Consider the following 20,154-nt stretch of genomic DNA (forward strand, 5'->3'; position numbering starts at 1 on the left):
CAACAGCAAATAAATAAGTAAATACATACATACACACAAAATTTTAAAATTAAAAAAAAAAAAAAAAAAAAACGGGAGATTTCAGAGGCGGCAAGATGTATAGTGGTTACCCATGTGGGAGGTAGGATGAGGGCCTCCAGGGCTAAACTGCCGGTGTTTGATTTGGGTTCTGTCTCTTTCCAGTCACGTGGCCTTGGACAGGAGCCAGTCTCTGTGGACCTGCATGCCCTCGTGGAGATGGCATCCACCTCACAGGCTGGTGGAGACGTGGGGAAAGTATCTGCCGCAGCTCTGGCAGGAATGCCTCACCAGCTAGCATCAGATAGTACCCCTCCAGCAAGCACCAGCATCAGATGGCACACCAGGGAAAGCTTCCTAGAGAAGGGGCAGTTAAGCCGAGGGGTCAGAACATTTCAGTCCTAGGGAACAACAAACGCTCCAAGACAAGAGAAGAAAGCCTGGCAGCCTGGGACCCTGAAGACTGGCACGGCTGCTACAGGTCAATCAGAGAATAACTACATGCCGAGGTGCCACTCAACACTTTATTTACGCCTATGTGCTCACTGAACCCATAAGGTATCCAGGCAGGGCAGGCACTGTTATCACAACTCCATCAAAGACAGGTGGTAGGTGAGGCTCCGAAGGGCTAAGCGACTTGTTCAGGTCCAGTGCATGCAAGGCTTTGTGGATGGTGCCAGTTAACTCCAAGTCCTCTGTATCGAGGGTAGCTAAGGCCATCCAAACCCACTCTCTCCGGAGCTCAAAGGCACCCTGCCCTAAAACAGAGTGAAGAGTTGAGCCCCCCTTCCCAGGATATCTCATGAGAAGGGAAAGGCGTGCAGATTAGGCAGGTGCCACTGTCCCTGTTTCACAGACAGAGACCTGGTGTTTGGGGTCTGGAACGCTTCCCTGAGGAAGTGTCATGTCAGCCATCATCTGAAGGACCTCATACCTACAAAGGCCTCCAGGCGGGAGGAGGCACATTCAAGGAAGGGAAAGATGGCCAGGGGGACTGAAGTGGAAAGAGGGAAAGACAAGAAAAATCACCTGCCTGGCCACATGTGGTGGCTCACACCTGTAACCCCAGCACTTTGGGAGGCCAAGGCGGGTGGATCAGTTGAGGCCAGGAGTTCGAGACCAGCCTGGCCAACATGGCGAAACCGTGTCTCTATTAAAAATATAAAATTTAGCTGGACATGCTGGCATGTACCTGTAGTCCCAGCTACTCGAGAGGCTGAGGCAGGACAATCGCTTGAACCCAGGAGGTGGAGGTTGCAGTGAACAGAAATTACGCCACTGCACTCAGCCTGGGTGACAGAGCAAGACTCCATCTCAAAAAAACATAAAATAAAATAAGCCAATACTGGACTAAGAAGGATGCTGCAAGACTTGAATCTAAGCTCCATCCTTTCTCCTCCTGGCAGCCTGGTACCATGAAAAGAAACTGGGCTTTGGAGTCCAGAGCTCCAAGTTCAGACCTCACCTCTGAGCCTCAGTCTCTCCACCTGTAATAGGCGAGTACTACCAATAAAGGCCTTGCACTATTGGTGTATTAAACATAATAAAAAATTAGAGTTGGCATTGTAAACCATACAGCACTTCAAGATGTGAAAAAGGAGGCCAGGTTTCTTAACACACTACCAAGTAAGAGATGGACCCATCATACACTTAGAAGACCGTAATGACCATCTCCATTCATCCCACAATACACACTGATATGGTTTGGCTATGTCCCCACTCAAATCTCATCTTGAATTGTAGCTCCCATAATTCCCACATGTCGTGGGAGGGAGCCAGTGGGAGGTAACTGAATCATGGGGGTGGATCCTTCTTTTTTTTTTTTTTTTTTAGAAAAGTGTTCCGACGGTGGCTCGCTCTGTCGCCTAGACTAGAGAGCAGTGGCCGGATCTCAGCTCACTGCAAGCTCCGCCTCCCGGGTTTACGCCATTCTCCTGTCTCAGCCTCCTGAGTAGCTGGGACTACAGGCACCCGCCACCTCGCCCGGCTAGTTTTTTGTATTTTTTAGTAGAGACGGGGTTTCACCGTGTTAGCCAGGATGGTCTCGATCTCCCGACCTCGTGATCCGCCCATCTCGGCCTCCCAAAGTGCTGGGATTACAGGCTTGAGCCACCGCGCCCGGCGAGGGTGGATCTTTCATGTGCTGTTCTCGTGATAGTGAATAAGTCTCACAAGATCTGATGGTTTTATAAAGGGGAGCTCCCCTGCAAACACTCTGTCTGCCTGCCACCACGTAAGATGTGACTTTGCTCCTCATTCGCCTTCCACCATGCTTGTGAGGCTTCCCCAGCTATGTGGAACTGTGAGTCCATTAAACCTCTTTTTCTTTATAAATTACTCAGTCTTGGGTGTGTTTTTATTAGCAGCCTGAGAACGGACTAATACACACATTGAGTACCTACCACTTAGAGATACTGCACAGGGCACTGGAACCCCCAGATAGGCTGCCCCTGAAGAGCTGGGTCACAGAAATAAAGTCACTGATAATTAGCACAGACCGAGCTCCAGGTGCTTCCTGACTTACAACAGGGTAGGGACTCTACTCACCCCACTAGCCAGGGTCAGAGAGGTGAAATGACTTAGCCAAGCCCAGGCCTGGGGTGGTGGCTGAGAAACTGACTCACGATTCCTTGACAATCTGAGTTTCCTTCCTCCTCCTTTCCCTGAGCACTAAAACATCTGCTATGATAACAGAGACAGGAAGGGAGGTGAAAATCAGGCAAACACATCTGCAGGGCAGCATGGTATTCAATGAAGGAGTGGGCAGAGGAGGGGCAAGAAGTCAGGGACAGGCCGGGCGCGGTGGCTCAAGCCTGTAATCCCAGCACTTTGGGAGGCCGAGACGGGCGGATCACGAGGTCAGGAGATCGAGACCATCCTGGCTAACACGTGAAACCCCATCTCTACTAAAAGATACAAAAAACTAGCCGGGCGAGGTGGCGGGCGCCTGTAGTCCCAGCTACACAGGAGGCTGAGGCAGGAGAATGGCGTAAACCCTGGAGGCAGAGCTTGCAGTGAGCTGAGATCCGGCCACTGCATTCCAGCCTGGGCAACAGAGCGAGACTCCGTCTCAAAAAAAAAAAAAAAAAAAAAAGAAGTCAGGACAAGTAAAGCAGCCCCACCCCTCCTTCTAATCCGACCTACCTCAGTGAACCCAGTAATTCAATCCAATCTGTCCACAACTATATAGCCTCTCAACCTTTCCCTGACTATTTCTTCATCTCCACCTGGAAAAAACTGCATGATCTTAGCCAGGCGCAGTGGCTCACACCTGTAATCCCAGCACTCTGGGAGGCCGAGGTGGGTGGATCACCTGAGGTCGGGACCAGCCTGACCAACATGGAGAAACCACATCTCTACTAAAAATACAAAATTAACCAGGCATAGTGGTGCTTGCCTGTAATCCTAGCTACTCAGGAGGATAAGGCAGGAGAATCGCTTGAACCCAGGAAAAGGAGGTTGTAGTGAGCCAAGACCCTGCCATTGCACTCCAGTCTAGGCAATAAGAGCAAAACTCCATCGCAAAAAAACCAAAAAACAAAACAAAACAAAAAACCCTGCACCATCTAATATGGCAGCCACCAACCACTTGGGCTATTAATTTTATTTTTGAGACAGAGGGCTGCTCTGTCACCTAGGCTGGGGAATAGTGGCGCGATCTCAGCTCACTGCAACCTCCGCCTCCCAGGTTCAAGCAATTCTTCTGCCTTGGCCTACCAAGTAGCTGGGATTACAGGCACACACCACCATGCCAGGCTAATTTTTTTGTATTTTTAGTAGAGACAGGGTTTCACCATGTTGGCCAGGCTGGTCTCGAACTCCTGAACTCACCAACCTGCCCACCTTGACCTCTCAAAATGCTGGGATTACAGGCGTGAACCACCGTGCCCAGCCCACTTGTGGCTACTTAAACTCATAATTCAATAATATGCCCAGACAAGGTGGCTCACGCTTGTCATCCTGCATTTTGGGAGGCTGAGGCAGGAAGATTGCCTGAGTCCAGGAGTTCGAGATCAGCCTGGACAACATGGCAAAACTCCATCTCTACAAAGATTTAAAAATTAGCCGGGCGCGGCCGGGCGCGATGGCTCATGCCTGTAATCCCAGCACTTTGGGAGGCCAAGGCGGGCAGATCATCTGAGGTCAGGAGTTCAAGACCAGCCTGGTCAACATGGTGAAACTCCATCCCTACTAAAAATACAAAAATTAACTGGGTACAGTGGTGCACGCCAGTAGTCCCAGCTACTCAGGAGGCTGAGGCAGGAGAATCACTTGAACCTGGGAGGTGGAGGTTGCAGTGAGCCAAGATTGTGCCAATGCACTCCAGCCTCGGCAAAAGAGCAAGACTCCATCTCAAAAAAAAAAAAAAAAAAAAAAAAAAAAATTAAAAATCAGCCAGGCATGGTAGCATGTGCCTGTGGTCCCAGCTACTTAGGAGGCTGAGGTGGGGGGATTGCTTGAGCCCAGGAGGTTGAGGCTGCAGTGAGCCATGATTATACCACTGCACTCACTCCAGCCTGGGCAACAGAGTGAGACCTTGTCTCAAAAAAAGAAAGAAAAGGCTGGGTGCAGTGGCTCATGACTTTCAAGGCCAAGACAGGCGGATCACTTGAGGCCAGAAGTTCGAGACCAGCCTGGACAACATAGTGAAACCCCATCTCTACCAAAAATACAAAAATTAGCCAGGCGTGATAGTGCACGCCTGTAATCCCAGCTACTAGGGAGGCTGAGGCAGGAGAATTGCTTGAACCCAGTGGGCAGAGGTTGCAGTAAGCCAAGATCACACCATTGCACTCCAGCCTGGGCAAGAGAGCGAAACTCTGTCTCAAAAAAAAGGAAAAAAAAAAGAAAAAAAAAAAGAAAAAGAAAAGAGAGAAAGAGGTACAGAAAGAAAGAGAGCGACAAAAGAGAAGAGACAAGATGAGACAAGACAAGAAAAGAAAAGGGAGAGGGGAGGGGAGGAGGAGAGGAGAAGAGAAGGAGAGGAAAGAAAGAAGAGAGAAAGAACAGGTGGGAGAAATAAAGGGGAAAAAACAATAACTCTAAGATAATACAAATTTAAAGATATATTAAAAAATTAAAAGTAGGGACTTCTTCCCTCCCCATTCCCCACCACAAATGAAGGAGGGGAAGCAAGAGGAAAGGTAATCAGGAGATTGAGACAGGAGAGAAAGATTTAATCAGCCTTAAATGACCTTTCCCTACCCTGCCCCAGTCCTGCCCACTTCCCGCCCCAGTTGCTCAGCCAATGGGCTCCTGGGACTGAGATCAGCTGTGGAGGATATGAACTGCTCCAAAAAAAAAAAAAAAAGTGAAAAGGTCTCCAGCCCAAAGGCAGGAGACTGCCCTACCCACATCTTGCTCCTGTAGCCCTTCTGCATTTACCTGTTTCAAGTGACTCCATTCCTAGATACCTACTACGTCCTACTCCTGGCCCATCCTCTTCACCCTCCTCCCGTTTGTCCCCCTACCCAGAGCTTCTTTCTACAGATTCCATCTTCTCCTCCTTATGGATTGGGGATCAGAGGATCAGACTCAACCTCACAAGATCTTTTAAGATTTTTTTCCGCAGGGCCTCACCAATCCAGGCCTTCCCAAGGTCACCCCTTTCTTCTCCCCATCTCCAACGTCAGTTTCTGTCCTTTCCCTCTACCCTCACTATCAACAATGACCAACATTCCTATTGCCCTTATGATGTGCCAGGTCCAGTCCTTAGCATTTTACATATTAATTTTTCACAGTCCTATGAGGTGGCCACTGTTAATATTTTAGAGAGGGAAATTAGGTCCATAGATCCAGAGAGGTGCAGTCCGTTGCCCAATACACAAGTGGAAAGTGGCAGAGCAAGGACATGAACCCACCCATGTAACCACTACTCTCCTATCTGTCAAATGTAGTTCAAAGCTCTTCTGCAACCCCTTGCCTCTCCCCCTCTAAAGACAGGCTTCCACCTAGGTTTTTTGCAGTGTAATTTTGACAGCATCCACCTGAAGGGATTGTGACCTTTTTGACAAGAAACAAAGCCTTCTCAAGTGTTTCTAAGAAATGTGGGCAAAGTGCCCTATCTGTACCTCTGTCCCTCCGTTTTTCCCCTCATTAACTCAACAAATATTAATCATCTCCTCTGTACAGTGTCCAGAACACACGAGTTCCCTGTCTTGATATTCGATCAGGAGACACAGGAACCAAACAAAATTTTTACACAATTCATTTTAAAATCAGAATTGTGGCAAAGGAGCAAAGAAATACAAGGCCCTATGCAGCCTGCGATAAGGGGACTTGCTCTCTTCTTTCCTCTTCTTGAAGAGGGATCTTTGCCCAGAAGAAAGTCTCTCCTTTATAAAGTCAGTTTCATTCTCCAAACTCTGAGGGAAAAGGTCTCGCGGTCTTCCCCTGTCCCTCCAAGGAACCTCCCCTGAATACGAGTGGCAGTTAATAAGGAACCCCCGGCCGGGCGCGCTGGCTCACGCCTGTAATTCCAGCACTTTGGGAGGCCGAGGTGGGCGGATCACGAGGTCAGGAGATCGAGACCATCCTGGCTAACACAGTGAAACCCCGTCTCTACTAAAAATGCAAAAAAAAAAAAAATTAGCCGGGCGTGGCGGCGGACGCCTGTAGTCCCAGCTACTCGGGAGGCTGAGGCAGGAGAACGGCGTGAATCCGTGAGGCAGAGCTTGCAGTGAGCTGAGATCCGGCCACTGCACTCCAGCCTGGGCGACTGAGCGAGACTCCGCCTCAAAAACTAACTAACTAAATAAATAAGGAACTCCCATCCCTCTCTTCAAGTCGTCTCCCTCCCTCAGAGCCCACAAAGAAGTTGCAAACGGGTTTTGTCCTCTCCTGAAGAAGTGGAAGTTCTTTTCTTCTAAGGAAGTGGCAGATCTTCCCTTCGGTGTCTTCTCCAAGGGGTCTCCCACTCTTTTTCCCTTCTGTGACAGCCCTTCCTTCATATCCTTCAGGGACCCCACACTCTGAAGATAGCCTTTACATCCCTAATTCCCTTTGGGAAAACCCCCTGGGGCCCAGGTACTCACAGATCTAGCCAGTCCCCGAGCCCCAGGCCGCCACAGCAGCAAGAGAGCAGCCTGGCTCAGGCCTCGGTTTGGCCACCAGACCCTCGCTGCAGCGATCGCTACCGCCATCTTGGCTAGCAACCACTCAGCGGTCGGGCACTCACGTAGGCTAGATTCGGGGCTGCCCCTTTATGTGCCTGACACAAACTCCAGCACCATCTGACAAGAAAATCACCTTCTTCCCATTCTGTTGTAGATAGAATGCACAGAGATTTGGAGAAGAAAACCTATCTACCCAAAATTTTCCCCAGTCGCCTCATTGTAGTTACTCCTGTAACAGGCAAAGAAGAGGGCAATCTGACCACGGCCTCAGGGATTTAGGGCCCGGGGGCCCAGAGTAAAACAGGTCACTGCCAAGGCCTGCCTCCTGTTCTCAACTGTCCAATGGCGTTGCCAGAGTTAGGAGGTGGGACTGGGCGGAGCCAGATTGTTGGTAAACGCTAAGCCACGTGCGGACGCCAGGACTGACGGCCGAGCCCAGCGCGTGCGCAATGGTTACGCAGAGTGTTCGCAGCGCGCGCTGCCGGGCGGAAGTGATAATCGCAGCCGCACGTGGGGTCGGCGCGATGGAGGAGGAGATGCATACTGACGCCAAAATCCGCGCTGAAATTGGAACAGGGTGCAGCCCTCGGGGTCCCGGCTGCAGCCTCCGGCACTTTGCCTGCGAACAGAACCTGCTGTCGCGGCCAGATGGCTCTGCTTCCTTCCTGCAAGGTAAGAACTTACCCAGGTCTTTTGGAGAGGGACTACCATGTACCGTGCAACGGAGTGCCCATCTCCCCACGATACCAGCTGGTAAATGTCACTCCTGCGTTGATACATGATTTCTTGTCCGATTGAATACTACTACATACGCAGGGATACATACATCTCTCCCTCACGACTAGAAAGGAGAAGATAGCTCCATCTTTGTAAATATGTCTGAGAAGGACAGGCGGGGCAGACCGTCCCCGCAAGAATTGATGTTTCAGAATAGGGAAAATCACCTCACCAGGGTAAGTATCGCCCTTAACTAGATTCCTCCTCCTCACCCCCGCCCCCGCCTGCCCCACACACACACGCCCGCTAGGTCCTTGCATCCCGGACTGACGCAAACCTGTCAATTTGCATACTCTGGACTGTGGCGGATCTTTCACCCACGTAAATACTCCTCAAATTGAAGATAATGTCACTGCCCTGGGTTGAAAAATACATCCCCACCGCTACCTCACTGCATCTCTCCACAGGAGTAAATATCCCTAAGATTAGGGCAAGTCTTACCTGTAGGGCAAATATCCCCTTCCCCTAGCTAAATAACTCTCAGAACCAGATTAACTCCAAGAATATTTATCTTTAACGTTTGAGACAGGAGGCTGGGCACGGTGGCTCATGCCTGTAATCCCCACACTTTGGGAGGCCAAGGCGGGTGGATCACCTGAGGTCAGGAGTTCGAGACCAGCCTGGCCAACATGGTGAAACCCCAACTCTACTAAAAATACAAAAATTAGCCAGGCGTGGTGGTGGGCGCCTGTAATCCCAGCTACTGGGGAGGCTGAGGCAGGAGAATCACTTGAACCCAGGAGGCAGAAGTTGCAGTGAGCCAAGATTGTGCCATTGTACTCCAGTGTGCGCGACAAAACAAGACTCTGTCTCAAAAAAAAAAAAAATTTTGAGACAGGGTCTCACGATGTTGCCCAGGTTGGTCTTGAACTCCTGGACTCGGCCGGGCGCGGTGGCTCAAGCCTGTAATCCCAGCACTTTGGGAGGCCGAGGCGGGCGGATCACGAGGTCAGGAGATCGAGACCATCCTGGCTAACATGGTGAAACCCCGTCTCTACTAAAAATACAAAAAAACTAGCCGGGCGTGGTGGCGGGCGCCTGTAGTCCCAGCTCCTCGGAGGCTGAGGCAGGAGAATGGCCTGAACCTGGGAGGCGGAGCTTGCAGTGAGCCGAGAACGCGCCACTGCACTCCAGCCTGGGTGACACAGCGCGAGACTCCGTCTCAAAAAAAAAAAAAAAAAGAACTCCTGGACTCAAGCAGTCCACCTCCCAAAGTGCTCATATAGGTACCAGCCACCACGCCCAGCCCCAATACATTTTAACAAAATCTGGCTGCTGTGTTGATTGTGGGGAGTATGGGGGAAAACAGGGAGGTGATGGTGGCTCCAGCCAAAACAGGAGTAGTGGAGGTGATGAGATTCTGGATGTAGTTTGAAAGTAAAACGGACAAAACTTACCTATAGTTTGGTTTGAGTGCGAGGAAAAAGAGTCAGGCATAACTAAGGTTTCTGCCCAGATCTGTAAAAGTCTGGAAATCAGGAGAGAGACCCAAGCTGGACATAGGCAATTTGGAACTCTCTGGCTGTATATATGGTATTTCAGCCTATTGACTGAACGAAGTCAGTGTAGATGGAAAAGAGGTCCCAGGACCAAGCCCTAGGCCTTCCAACTTGAGCAGTCAGGGACTTGTGACAAGCAAGCTAAAGGAGACTCAGAAGGAACGCCCAGAGACTTAGGGGGAAACTGGGAGAGGGTGGTGACCTGGGGCCAAGAGAAGAGCATGTCTGAGATGTGAGGGCTGACAGCTGTTTCGGCCTTACTGACAGCCGGGTCAATGGAGGGTTGATCATTTGGAGGTCAGTGGTGACGATGTTGAGCTGCCGCAGTGGAGTGGTGGGGTCACAGAAAAGGAAGGATAGACAGCTGTTCAGGAGTTTTGCTGTAAGAGGATCAGATAAGTGGGGCAGGAATTGAAGATGGTTGTGGGGTCAACAGGGGAGAGAATTGCTGGAGCCACGTCTTGAAGAAGGTGAGAGGGGAGGCACTCTTGTGCTCAGGCGAAACACAGGCAGTTCATCTGGAGCCAGAGGCGAGTTCTATTTTGGTTTCTCCAGTCCTCAGGGCAGTTTTTCCTGGAACTAAGCACACCTTCCGTGTAAGGGCAAATTGGGCATCCCAGGAAATACCGCCTTAACCAGGGACCTTCCCGGACCCTCCCTCAGGCTTAGCACTTATGCTGAATTGAGATACCTAAAGTTTCTTCGAACCTAAGAATTAAGAAGGGGCCGGGCGCAGTTGCTCACACGGGTTGCTCACACCGGTAATCCAAGCACCTAGGGAGGCTGATGAGGGTAGATCACCTGAGGTCAGTAGTTCTTTTTTTTTTTTTTTTTTTTGACACAGTCTCGCTCTGTCACCCAGGCTAGAGTGCAGTGAAGCGATCACGGCTCACTGCAACCTCCACCTCCCAGGTTCCAGCGATTCTTCTGCCTCAGCCTCCCGAGTAGCCAGGACCACAGGCGCGTGCCCCCACGCCCAGCTAATTTTTGTAGTTTTTAGTAGAGACAGGGTTTCACCACGTTGGCCAGGCTGATCTTGAACTCCTGACCTCGTGATCCACCCGCCTCGGCCTCCCAAATTGCTGGGATTACAGGCGTGAGCCACCTCGCCCAGTCCAGGTCAGGAGTTGTGAGACCAGCCTGGCCAACATGGTGAAAACCCGTCTCTACTAAAAATACAAAAATTAATCAGACAAGGTGGCACGCACCTGTAATCTCAGCTACTCTGGAGGTTGAGGCACGAGAATCACTTGAGCCTGGGAGGCGGAGGTTGCAGTGAGCTGAGATTGCGCAACTGCACTCCAGCCTCCTGAGTGACAGAGGGAAACTTTGTCTCAAAAAAGAAAATAGAGACAGGAGTCTTGCTATGTTGCTCAGGCAGGTCTCAAACTCCTGGCCTCAAGCAGTCCTCCCACCTGGGCCTCCAGAGTGCTGAGATTCAGGTGTGAGGCACCATGTCTGATCTCAAATGTTTTGTTTTGTTTTGTTTTTTTTTTTTTTTTTGAGACGGAGTCTTCCTGTTATCGTTCAGGCTGGAGTGCAGTGGTGCCATCTCAGCTCACTGCAATCTCCACCTCCCTGGTTCCAGCAGTTCTGCCTCGGCCTCCCGAGTAGCTGAGATTACAGGCACCCACCACCATGCCCAGCCAATTTTTGTATTTTTAGTAGAGATGGGGTTTCACCATGTTGGCCAGGATGGTCTCAAACTCCTAACCTCAGGTGATCCACCCACCTCAGCCTCCCAAAGTGCTGGGATTACAGCAGACAGTACTAGAAGCCAGGCTATTTATTTCTTAGGTCTTACCTCCTGTACCCCGTTCATAGCTTCTGGGGAAATAAGCAGGAATCAGGATTCATTTCAGATATTACTCCTTTCTCAGGTGGTGCAGAATTTGGGGGCCAGTGCCTAAGGGAAGAGCTGGGCTGGGGAAGCTTTGGAAAGAGAAGTTGAGAGCAGCTGCAGTAAGAGGGAGGATGGTTAGCTTTCAGGAAGAACTTCCTGTTAAAAGTTACTAATACTGGCCAGGCACGGTGGCTCACGTCTGTAATCCCAGCACTTTGGGAGGCCGAGGCGGGCAGATCACTAGGTCAGGAGTTCAAGACCAGCCTGACCAACATGGTGAAACCCAGTCTCTGCTAAAAATAAAAAAATTAACCGGGCATGGTGGCACGAACCTGTAATCCCAGCTACTCATTAGGCTGAGGCAGGAGAACTGCTTGAACCCGGGAGGCGGAGGTTGCAGTGAGCCGAGATTACGCCACTGCACTCCAGCCTGGGCGACAGAGCGAGACTCCGTCTCAAATAAAAAAGAAAGTTACTAATATCAGGGCTAGGCATGGTGGCTCACGCCTGTAATCCTAGCACTTTGGGATTACAGTTGCCCAGGAGTTCGCAACCTGCCTGAGCAACATGGCAAAATCCCCTCTTTACTAAAGATACAAAAATTAGCCAGGCATGGTGGCACGTGCCTGGAGTTCCAGCTACTTGGGAGGCTGAGGCAGGAGGATCGCTTGAGCCCAGAAGGTTGAGGCTGCAATGAGCTGTGATGGCACCACTGCACTTCAGCCTGGGCAATGAGAGTGAGACCCTGCCTGAATGCCTGAATGCCTGAATGGGTGAATGTTAATAATATCAGCCAAAGTCTGTTGCGCACTCAGCATGAGCCCCGCAGTGTTCTAAGTGTTCTCTTTGAATTGTGTCCTTTGATCCTCACAAGACACTAGCGGGGAGCGACTGCTATTTTCCCCATATTACAAATGAGGATACGCAGGCAGATAAATGAAGTGAGTACTCAAAGAATCACTGCCAACAAATGGCGGGGGTGACATGGGGAGCCCTGGCCATCACGCTCAGTGCCACGAATGGGGCCCCAGGAGCAGGGAAGCTGTGAGTGAGGCCCTCCCGCCCTGCTGTCTCCTCAGGTGACACCTCTGTCCTGGCGGGTGTGTACGGTCCGGCCGAGGTGAAGGTCAGCAAAGAGATCTTCAACAAGGCCACACTCGAAGTGATCCTGAGGCCGAAGATCGGGCTGCCTGGTAATTGGGCCCTGCTGAACCTCTGAATAGTGCCCAGTTTATCATAACCACCCCCCAGCTCCTCCCTACCAGCTGCCCCGAGTCCCCACTCCCCGCTTTGGTCTCTGCTCAGCTGTTTCTGTCTTTAACTCTCTGCCCTGTAAATCATCTTCTGTTGCTTCTCTCTCTGCCTCTAATTTCTCCCTCCTTCTTTCTCCCTCTCTCTGCCTCCACTCTCGTTCATTCCATTAACCTGTTTTTCTTTTCATTTATTTACTTATTTATTTATTTTGAGACGGTGTCTCGCTCTGTCACCCAGGCTGGAGTGCAGTGGCGCGATCTTGGCTAACCGCAACCTCTGCCTCCCGGGCTCAAGCAATTCCCCTGCCTCAACCTCTCGAGTAGCTGGGATTACCGGTGCACGCCACCATGCCCACTAATTTTTTGTATTTTTTTAGTAGAGATGGGGTTTCACCATGTTGGCTAGGATGGTCTTGATCTCCTGACCTCGTGATCCGCCCATCTTGGCCTCCCAAAGTGCTGGGATTACAGGCATAAACCACTGCGCTTAGCCATTTTTTTAAAATTTTAATTTCATATTTTTAAGACGGAGTCTCGCTCTGTTGCCCAGGCTGGAGTGCAGTGGCTTGATCTCAGCTCACTGCAACCTCCGCCTCCCAGGTTCAAGCAATTCTCCTGTCTCAGCCTCCCGAGTAGCTGGAATTACAGGCGTGAGCCATCATGCCCGGCTAATTTTTGTATTTTTAGTAGAGACGTTTCACCATGTTGGTCAGGGTGGTGTCAAACTCCTGACCTCAAGTGATCCACCCGCCTCATCCTCCCAAAGTGTTGGGATTACAGACATGAGCCCCTGTGCCTGGCCCATTAACCTGTTTTTCCACCCTTTTACCCTCATATCCTTCAATCCCCACTGGCTGGGCCTACTAGGGTGGGAGTGGGCGTGGGTAGCAGCATAGACATGGAACTCCCAGGTCTTCTTCCCCTGGATGGTTCCTTTGGTGGATGCTGGAGGTAGCAGGGGTCGGTGGACAGCAGTCAGGCCTTGCCTTCTTCCTACTGGAATCTTCCATCATCCCAGGTACCTGCACCATCCCAGGCTGAGACTGTGGGCCCTTTCCAGGGGTTTGGGTGGGGCGTATGGAGGAAGGTGAGTCACATGAAGGGGAAGACCCTGACAACCGCTCTTCAATTTCCCCAGGTGTTGCAGAGAAGAGCCGGGAGCGGCTGATCAGGAACACGTGCGAGGCGGTGGTCCTGGGCACACTGCACCCCCGCACCTCCATCACTGTGGTGCTGCAGGTTGTCAGCGATGCTGGCTCTGTATCCTTTCTCCCAGGCCTCCTCCTCCAGGAAGTCTCCTGATTGCTTCCCTTCTGGTGGCTATATATATGCTGTCTGCTAGCCAGAAAGACTTCAAACACTTAACAGGTACCAGCTCACTGAAGAAGGAGAGCAAACACCCTGGGTGCTTACTTATGTGGCAGGCACTGTTCTGTGTGCCTTACACACATTAACTCATTTAATATAGCACATGCCCTTAATGATCCCCATGGAAGTGGCAGAGCCAAGACTTAGACCCAGACCATCTAGTTCTAGAGCCCAAGGACCCTGGCAGATGAGTGTTCTTATGTTCGCATGTTTTCGGTGACAAAACTGAGGCCCAGAGAGGGGAAGGGGCTTGCCCAAGGTCACACAGCTGGAAGGCCGCACAGGCGGGACTCAAGCCCAGGCCCGTCTGACTCCAGAGCCTGTGCCAATCACTTTTGTGTTTTTGGTTTTTTTCTTTGTTTGTTTGTTTTTGAGACAGGCTCACTCTGTCGCCCAGGCTGGAGTGCAGTGGTGCAGTGTCAGCTTACTGCAACCTCTACCTCCCAGGCTCAAGCGATTCCCATGCTTTAGCCTCCTGAGTAGCTGGAGTTATAGGTGCCCGCCATCACACCAGGCTAATTTTTGTATTTTTAGTAGAGATGGGGTTTTGCCGTGTTGGCCAGCCTAGTCTCGAACTCCTGACCTCAAGTGATCAGCCCACCTTGGCCTCCCAAAGTGCTGGGATTACAGGCGTGAGCTACTGTGCCCAGCTGGCAATCACTTCTACTCGGCACCTCAGTGGATTTCAGGCCCTCAGTGCTGGGGGCGCCCTGAGCAGACAGCGGCTGAGTCAGAAGCTTGGCCTTGAAATATCTCCCTGTCTGAGGTGAGGGAGGTTGAGGTTGAGGACCAGAATTAGGCACTGTAGAAGGCTTTACTGGAACATGGCCCTGAACTGGACAGACATTTTATGGATGGGCAGAGAGAGAAAGTATTGTGACCCCATTTTACAGAAGGGGAAAGTAAAGCCCAGAGGAAGTGGTGGAGGATCAGCAGCAGAGCTGGAAGCGGTTGACTCTAAAGCTGTGGCCTTTGTGTGGCCTGCTCTGCCTGGAGAAGACACACATGAGGAAACTGAGGCAGAGTCAACTGACTCCCAACCTGTGCTGTCTTTCCACTGTGAGCTCCCTGCAGGCAGCAGCGCAATGGCTCTTCTTCCATTGCCCTGCCAGCTCTGTCACCGCTAAGTGGCTGCTACCCAAGTTTTGAGCCTGGCTTTGCCAGTGCCTCCCCCATGTGACTTTGGAAGGTTTCTTCCCTTCCCTGACCCTACTTGCCAACAAATGTGTGGTACGTACTTCAGTACATACCTATTGAATATTATATTCCCCGTCTCACAGATGAGGAGATTGAGACTCTAAGTCATTTGTTCAAGGTCACACAGCTGAGAGAGCAAAACTGGGTCTGGAACCCAGGGCTACTTGATCCCCGGACCACTTTTAAGCACTCTGCCATACTGCCCTTCTGTGACCGATTAGTGATGTCTGCCACAGGCATCAGCCTGGTCGGGGGAGGCATGGATCTGCTCTGCTGGCCAGGCCTACAGTAGAAACTTCTTAGGCTGGGCACAGTGGCTCATGCCTGTAATCCCAGCACTTTGGGAGGCCGAGGCAGGTGGATCACCTGGGGTCAGGAGTTTGAGACCAGCCTGGCCAACATGGTGATACCCCGTCTCTACTAAGAATACAAAGATTAGCCGGGTGTGGTGGTACATGCCTGTAATCCCAGCTACTCAGGGGGCTGAGGCAGAAGAATCGCTTGAACCCGGGAGGTGGAGATTGCAGTGAGCTGAGATCACACCATTGCACTGCAGGCTGGGCAACAAGAGCAAAACTCCATCTCCCAAAAAAAAAAAAAAAAAAAAAGAAACTTAACCATTGCCTGTGGTGCTCAGCTCCTGGCCTGTTGTCTGAATGCTGCCTGCATGGCATTGGTGGATGCAGGTGTGCCCATGCGGGCTCTCTTCTGTGGGGTCACCTGCGCCCTAGACTCTGATGGGACTCTCGTACTGGATCCTACATCCAAGCAAGAAAAGGTAGGTGTGAAGATCGGGGTGGCTGAAGGGCAGAGGCCAGACAGCTCCCCCTCCCTTCCTCCAGGCCTCACTTCTCTGCAGACAATAGGCTCATGCCACCTCGATCCCACTTAGCAAGGGCTGCTCTTATCATCGTGGTTCATTTAGCAGCAAGTGCTAGAAACCCAGCTCAAACTTGCTTAATTAGAAAGGAAATGTGGGGCCGGGTGCGGTGGCTCACACCTGTAATCCCAGCACTTTGGAAGGCCGAGGTGGGCAGATCATCTGAGATCAGGAGTTCAAGACCAGCCTGACCAACATGGAGAAACCCCGTCTCTACTAAAAATACAAAATTAGCCAGGTGTGGTGGTGCATGCCTGTAATCTCAGCTACTCAGGAGTCTGAGGCAGGAGAATCACCTGAATCCGGGAGGTGGAGGTTGTGGTGAGCCGAGATCGCACCATTGCACTCCGGCCTGGGCAACAAGAGTGAAACTCCATCTCAAAATATAAATAAATAAACTAGAAAGGAAATGTATGTCCGGGTGTGGTGGCTTACACCTGTAATCCCAGCATTTTGGGAGTCCGAGGCGGGAGATCACCTGAGGCCAGGAGTTCGAGACCAGCCTGGCCGACATGGCGAAACCCCGTCTCTACTAAAAATACAAAGGTTGGCTTGGCATGGTGGCACGTGCCTGTAATCCCAGCTACTCAGGAGGCTGAGGCACGAGAATCACTTGAACCCAAAGGGTGGAGGTTGCAGTGAGCTGAGATCGTGCCACTTCACTCCAGCCTGGGTGAAAGAGTGAAACTCCATCTCAAAAAAAAATAAAACCAGGACTTTAAACAGCATCAGGATGTCCTTGCTTCACTTCTCATCCCTGCCTTTCTCTCCACGTCAGCTTCATTCTCTCGGCCAGCATCTCTCCTGAGGCTGGGACTGACCCCTTACGTTCCATTTCCATCCTAAGAGGCTCAAAAGCAAACAAGAAGACAAGAGAGCTTTCCTCGTTGGCTCAGGTGCAGTGTCCTAAGCTCAGGTTATTCTGAGTTTTCTGCCCAGTGCTATAATGGTCCCCTCCAGTCAAGAAGACAGAAACCACTTGGAGAGTTTCAGATGGAGGGAGTTAAATGCAGGGACTTTGTAACAACAGTGTTGGAGGAGCTAGAGGAGGAAAAAGGAACCAGGAGTGACACCCAAAGATGAGAAACCCCTCCCAGACCTGGGCTGCACCTGCGAGCCAGCTCCTGCTCTGTCATGTTGGAGACATCATCTCAATTGGTTCTGCATGCACATAGCATGTCCTGCCTCTGCCCTGGCCACTGAGGTCCAGAACCCACCCCACCTCCATGGCTGTCACACAGCCACGGCCATCAGCGCCTGCCATTGTCAGTGAGGACCAGGGTGCTGCTCTTCTTCCATTCTCCCACCTCATTACTGCTGGAAACTAGCTGGTAAGGGAGTCTGGGACATACAGCTTGCTGGCTTCCAGCCCCTGTGGGGCAGAGCATGGAAGGGTGACTGGGAGGCCGAGAGGCACCAGATAAGTGAGTGGCACTGTGGCTAGCCCCTTGGGGCAGGAATACTAAGCTTGGAAGCCCCTGTCAGAACCGCGTGGTTGGAATAAGGGGCATGGAGTACAGTTCTACAAAGGAAAGGCAGAGGGCTATACCCGGGGAAGTAGGGAAGGAGTGGTGTAGACAAAAAATGACTGCGCTTCATGCTTGATAGGTGAGCACCTGGCTATGGAAAGGGAGAGGCCTGGAGGCCAAGGGTCCGGAGTCCCCTCAGTGGGACTGGCTGCAGGTGTGTGGTGGGAAGCGGGTTGTTGAGACAGGGTCTCACTGTCGCCCATGCTGGAGTGTAGTACAATCACAGCTCACTGAAGCTTCAAACTCCTGGGCTCAAGCAGTCCTCCCACCTCTGCCTCCTGAGTAGCTGGGAACTCAGACATGCACCCCCATGTCCAGCTACTTTTTTTTTTGTTTTCTTTGTTTTTGTTTTTTGTTTTGTTTTGTTTTTTAAGAGATGGGGTCTTCCTCTTTTGCCCATACTAGTCTTGAATTCCTGGCCTCAATCAGTGTCCTGCCTCGGCCTTCCAAAGTGCTGAGAGTATTGTCATGAGCCACTGTGCCTGGCCAAAGGACTGGCTGAGATTTTATCTGGGGGGAAGGTCCTAGGTCCCCCACCACCTTCTACTCCTTGTACCTAGGAGGCCCGGGCAGTCCTGACCTTTGCCCTGGACAGCGTGGAACGGAAGCTGCTGATGTCCAGCACCAAGGGGCTCTACTCGGACTCTGAGGTACCAGCATGGGGACGAGGCGAAAAGCCAGAACCTTCCTTCCCACTGATATACGGTCTTGTCCCAACTCTGCCCTGGATTCTGAGAGGCTTCAGGAGAGCCTCTTACATTTCTTCTTGTAAAAAAGAGGGAGTTTTCAAACTTCATGGTCCCAGAAACCTTTGCGGAAATGTTTAAGGGAAGCCCAATTTATGAGACAGGCAAAAAGAGGATGAGCTCTGTTTGAAGTCAGAAGAGGGCCTGTGATGGTCCCCCAGCTCCCAGCTCAGAGTGGTGAGCCACGGGAATTCCAGGTCTCAGGCTAAAAGACAGAGCCTGGAAACTCTTGGACCAGACTGTCTGCAAAAGCATGTCCAACCTGGACTTCAGGAATCTAGGAATACATGGCAGTGAAGACTGGGAGTCTCTTGATTCCGTGGCTCTTAGATTATTTAGGCTCAAGGGGCCCATGGCTGTAAAATCCCAAGACCACTCCAATTCTGTGCACTCTCCAGTTCCATAGCTCTGCAAAGCTGGGGCCTCCAAGGTCTGAGGATACCTGATTGGTCTGAGTCCTGTTGCTGTCAGAATCTGATCTTAAAGCCCTTCGCCCTTCTCCTGATCTCTAAAAAACAGCTCATGAAATGGGAAATAATCCCTCACCACCTGCCTCACTTCGGGGCAGGGGAGTGATGGGAGGTTAAGGGAGTCAGGTGGGGTCAGCAGAAACTCCTGGGTCAACTAAGTCACGTGTGCATGCAGGGCTCAGCCCCCAGCACTGACCGGTCTCTCCCGCACAGCTCCAGCAGTGCCTGGCTGCGGCCCAGGCCGCTTCGCAACACGTCTTCCGCTTCTACCGGGAATCGCTGCAGAGGCGTTACTCCAAGAGCTGAGGCAAGCTGGGGCAAAGGGCCGCTCCCACTGCCTCCACCCACTCACCCCCTGTAGCCTGAAGCAAACCAGCGGCCCAGCCTTGCCTCTCTGTCCTGTGGGCTCCTGTGAGCCTGCAGCTCTGTAACCACAGGGCTTCTGTGGGGAGGCCTTGGCCTGTGACAGCCCCCAGCAAGGATAACATTCAGAGGAGCTCACATTTATGGAATAGATGAGTCAATAAATTAATTCACTTTAACAAATGTCTGTTGAGCACCCATTGTGTGCAGGCCCTGCTAGTGAGATCCCAGAGGAGCAGGGAGGTAAACTGGAATTTGTCAGGTGGTAGTAAATCTATAACAAAGTAAAAAGCAGGGAACAGGAGTTTGGGAGAGTCCCTTTATGGAGGGCAAATTCAGTACATCAGGCATCAGTGCCTCCACAGAGCAGGGCACCTCAGAGGGGCCCTGAAGGAGGAAAGGGCATGAGCTCTTGGATAACGTGGGGAAGGAGCCCCCAGGGACTGGGGACCAGCTTGGTGAACAGGGTGGCCAGAGCCAGTGAGCAAGAGCAGGAGAGCAGATGGGGCTGCGGGGAACGGGCAAGCACGCAGGTGGGACCTTGTAAGCCATGGGGGGGAGTCTCACCCACCAACCCTGTGAGATGGGGCTGCTGTTATAGTCTCTGTCTTGTTTTGTTTTGAGACGGAATCTCGTTCTGTTGCCCAGGCTGGAGTGCAGTGGGGTGATCTCGGCTCACTGCAACCTCCGCCTCCCAGGTTCAAGTGATTCTCCTGCCTCAGCCTCCTGAGTAGCTGGGACTACAGGCGCAGGCCACCACACCCAGCTCATTTTTGTATTTTTAGTAGAGACGGGGTTTCTCCATGTTGGTCTGGCTGATCTCTAACTCCCGACCTCAGGTGATCTGCCCACCTCTGCCTCCCAAAGTGCTGGGATTACAGGCATGAGCCGTCGTGCCCGGCCTAATTTTTGTATTTTTAGTAGAGACGTGGTTTCACCATGTTTGCCAGGCTGGTCTCGAAATCCTGACCTCAGGTGATTTGCCTGCCTAGGCTGCCCAAAGTGCTGGGATTACAGACGTGAGCCACTCTGCCCAGCCTAATTTTTGTATTTTTAGTAGAGACGGGGCCAAAGCCTGCCTGGAGTTGGAGGCAGT

The 20,154-nt window shown here is 51.6% G+C and overlaps 2 protein-coding genes across 2 annotated transcripts in view; one reads left to right on the top strand and one right to left on the bottom strand.

Annotated features, from left to right (window-relative positions):
- Nucleotides 1-7,521, bottom strand: part of BCKDHA (branched chain keto acid dehydrogenase E1 subunit alpha) — a 30,817-nt gene extending 23,296 nt beyond the window's left edge. Inside the window, exon 1 of the mRNA XM_003915580.4 lies at nucleotides 7,053-7,521. Within this exon, the coding sequence (XP_003915629.2) occupies nucleotides 7,053-7,160 (108 nt within the window). The 5' untranslated portion in view covers nucleotides 7,161-7,521. The remainder of the gene's footprint in view (nucleotides 1-7,052) is intronic.
- On the top strand, nucleotides 7,519-19,241 carry EXOSC5 (exosome component 5). Its single transcript, XM_003915584.5, has 6 exons — nucleotides 7,519-7,805; nucleotides 12,332-12,445; nucleotides 13,644-13,765; nucleotides 15,708-15,848; nucleotides 18,040-18,129; nucleotides 18,909-19,241. Exons 1-6 carry the CDS (start codon nucleotides 7,583-7,585, stop codon nucleotides 18,999-19,001), a joined length of 783 nt encoding a protein of 260 aa, XP_003915633.1. The 5' UTR covers nucleotides 7,519-7,582; the 3' UTR covers nucleotides 19,002-19,241.
- Nucleotides 19,242-20,154: the final 913 nt, after the last annotated feature.

Source organism: Papio anubis, chromosome 20 (assembly GCF_008728515.1).
Source record: "Papio anubis isolate 15944 chromosome 20, Panubis1.0, whole genome shotgun sequence".
NCBI lineage: Eukaryota > Metazoa > Chordata > Mammalia > Primates > Cercopithecidae > Papio > Papio anubis.

Excerpts from the sequence above, each read along its gene's own strand:
- EXOSC5 (XM_003915584.5), top strand. The coding sequence starts at position 7,583 with ATGGTTACGCAGAGTGTTCGCAGCGCGCGCTGCCGGGCGGAAGTGATA. Across the intron at positions 7,806-12,331 it reads CTCTGCTTCCTTCCTGCAAG|GTGACACCTCTGTCCTGGCG; the intron begins GTAAGAACTTAC and ends CTGTCTCCTCAG. Across the intron at positions 12,446-13,643 it reads GCCGAAGATCGGGCTGCCTG|GTGTTGCAGAGAAGAGCCGG; the intron begins GTAATTGGGCCC and ends CAATTTCCCCAG.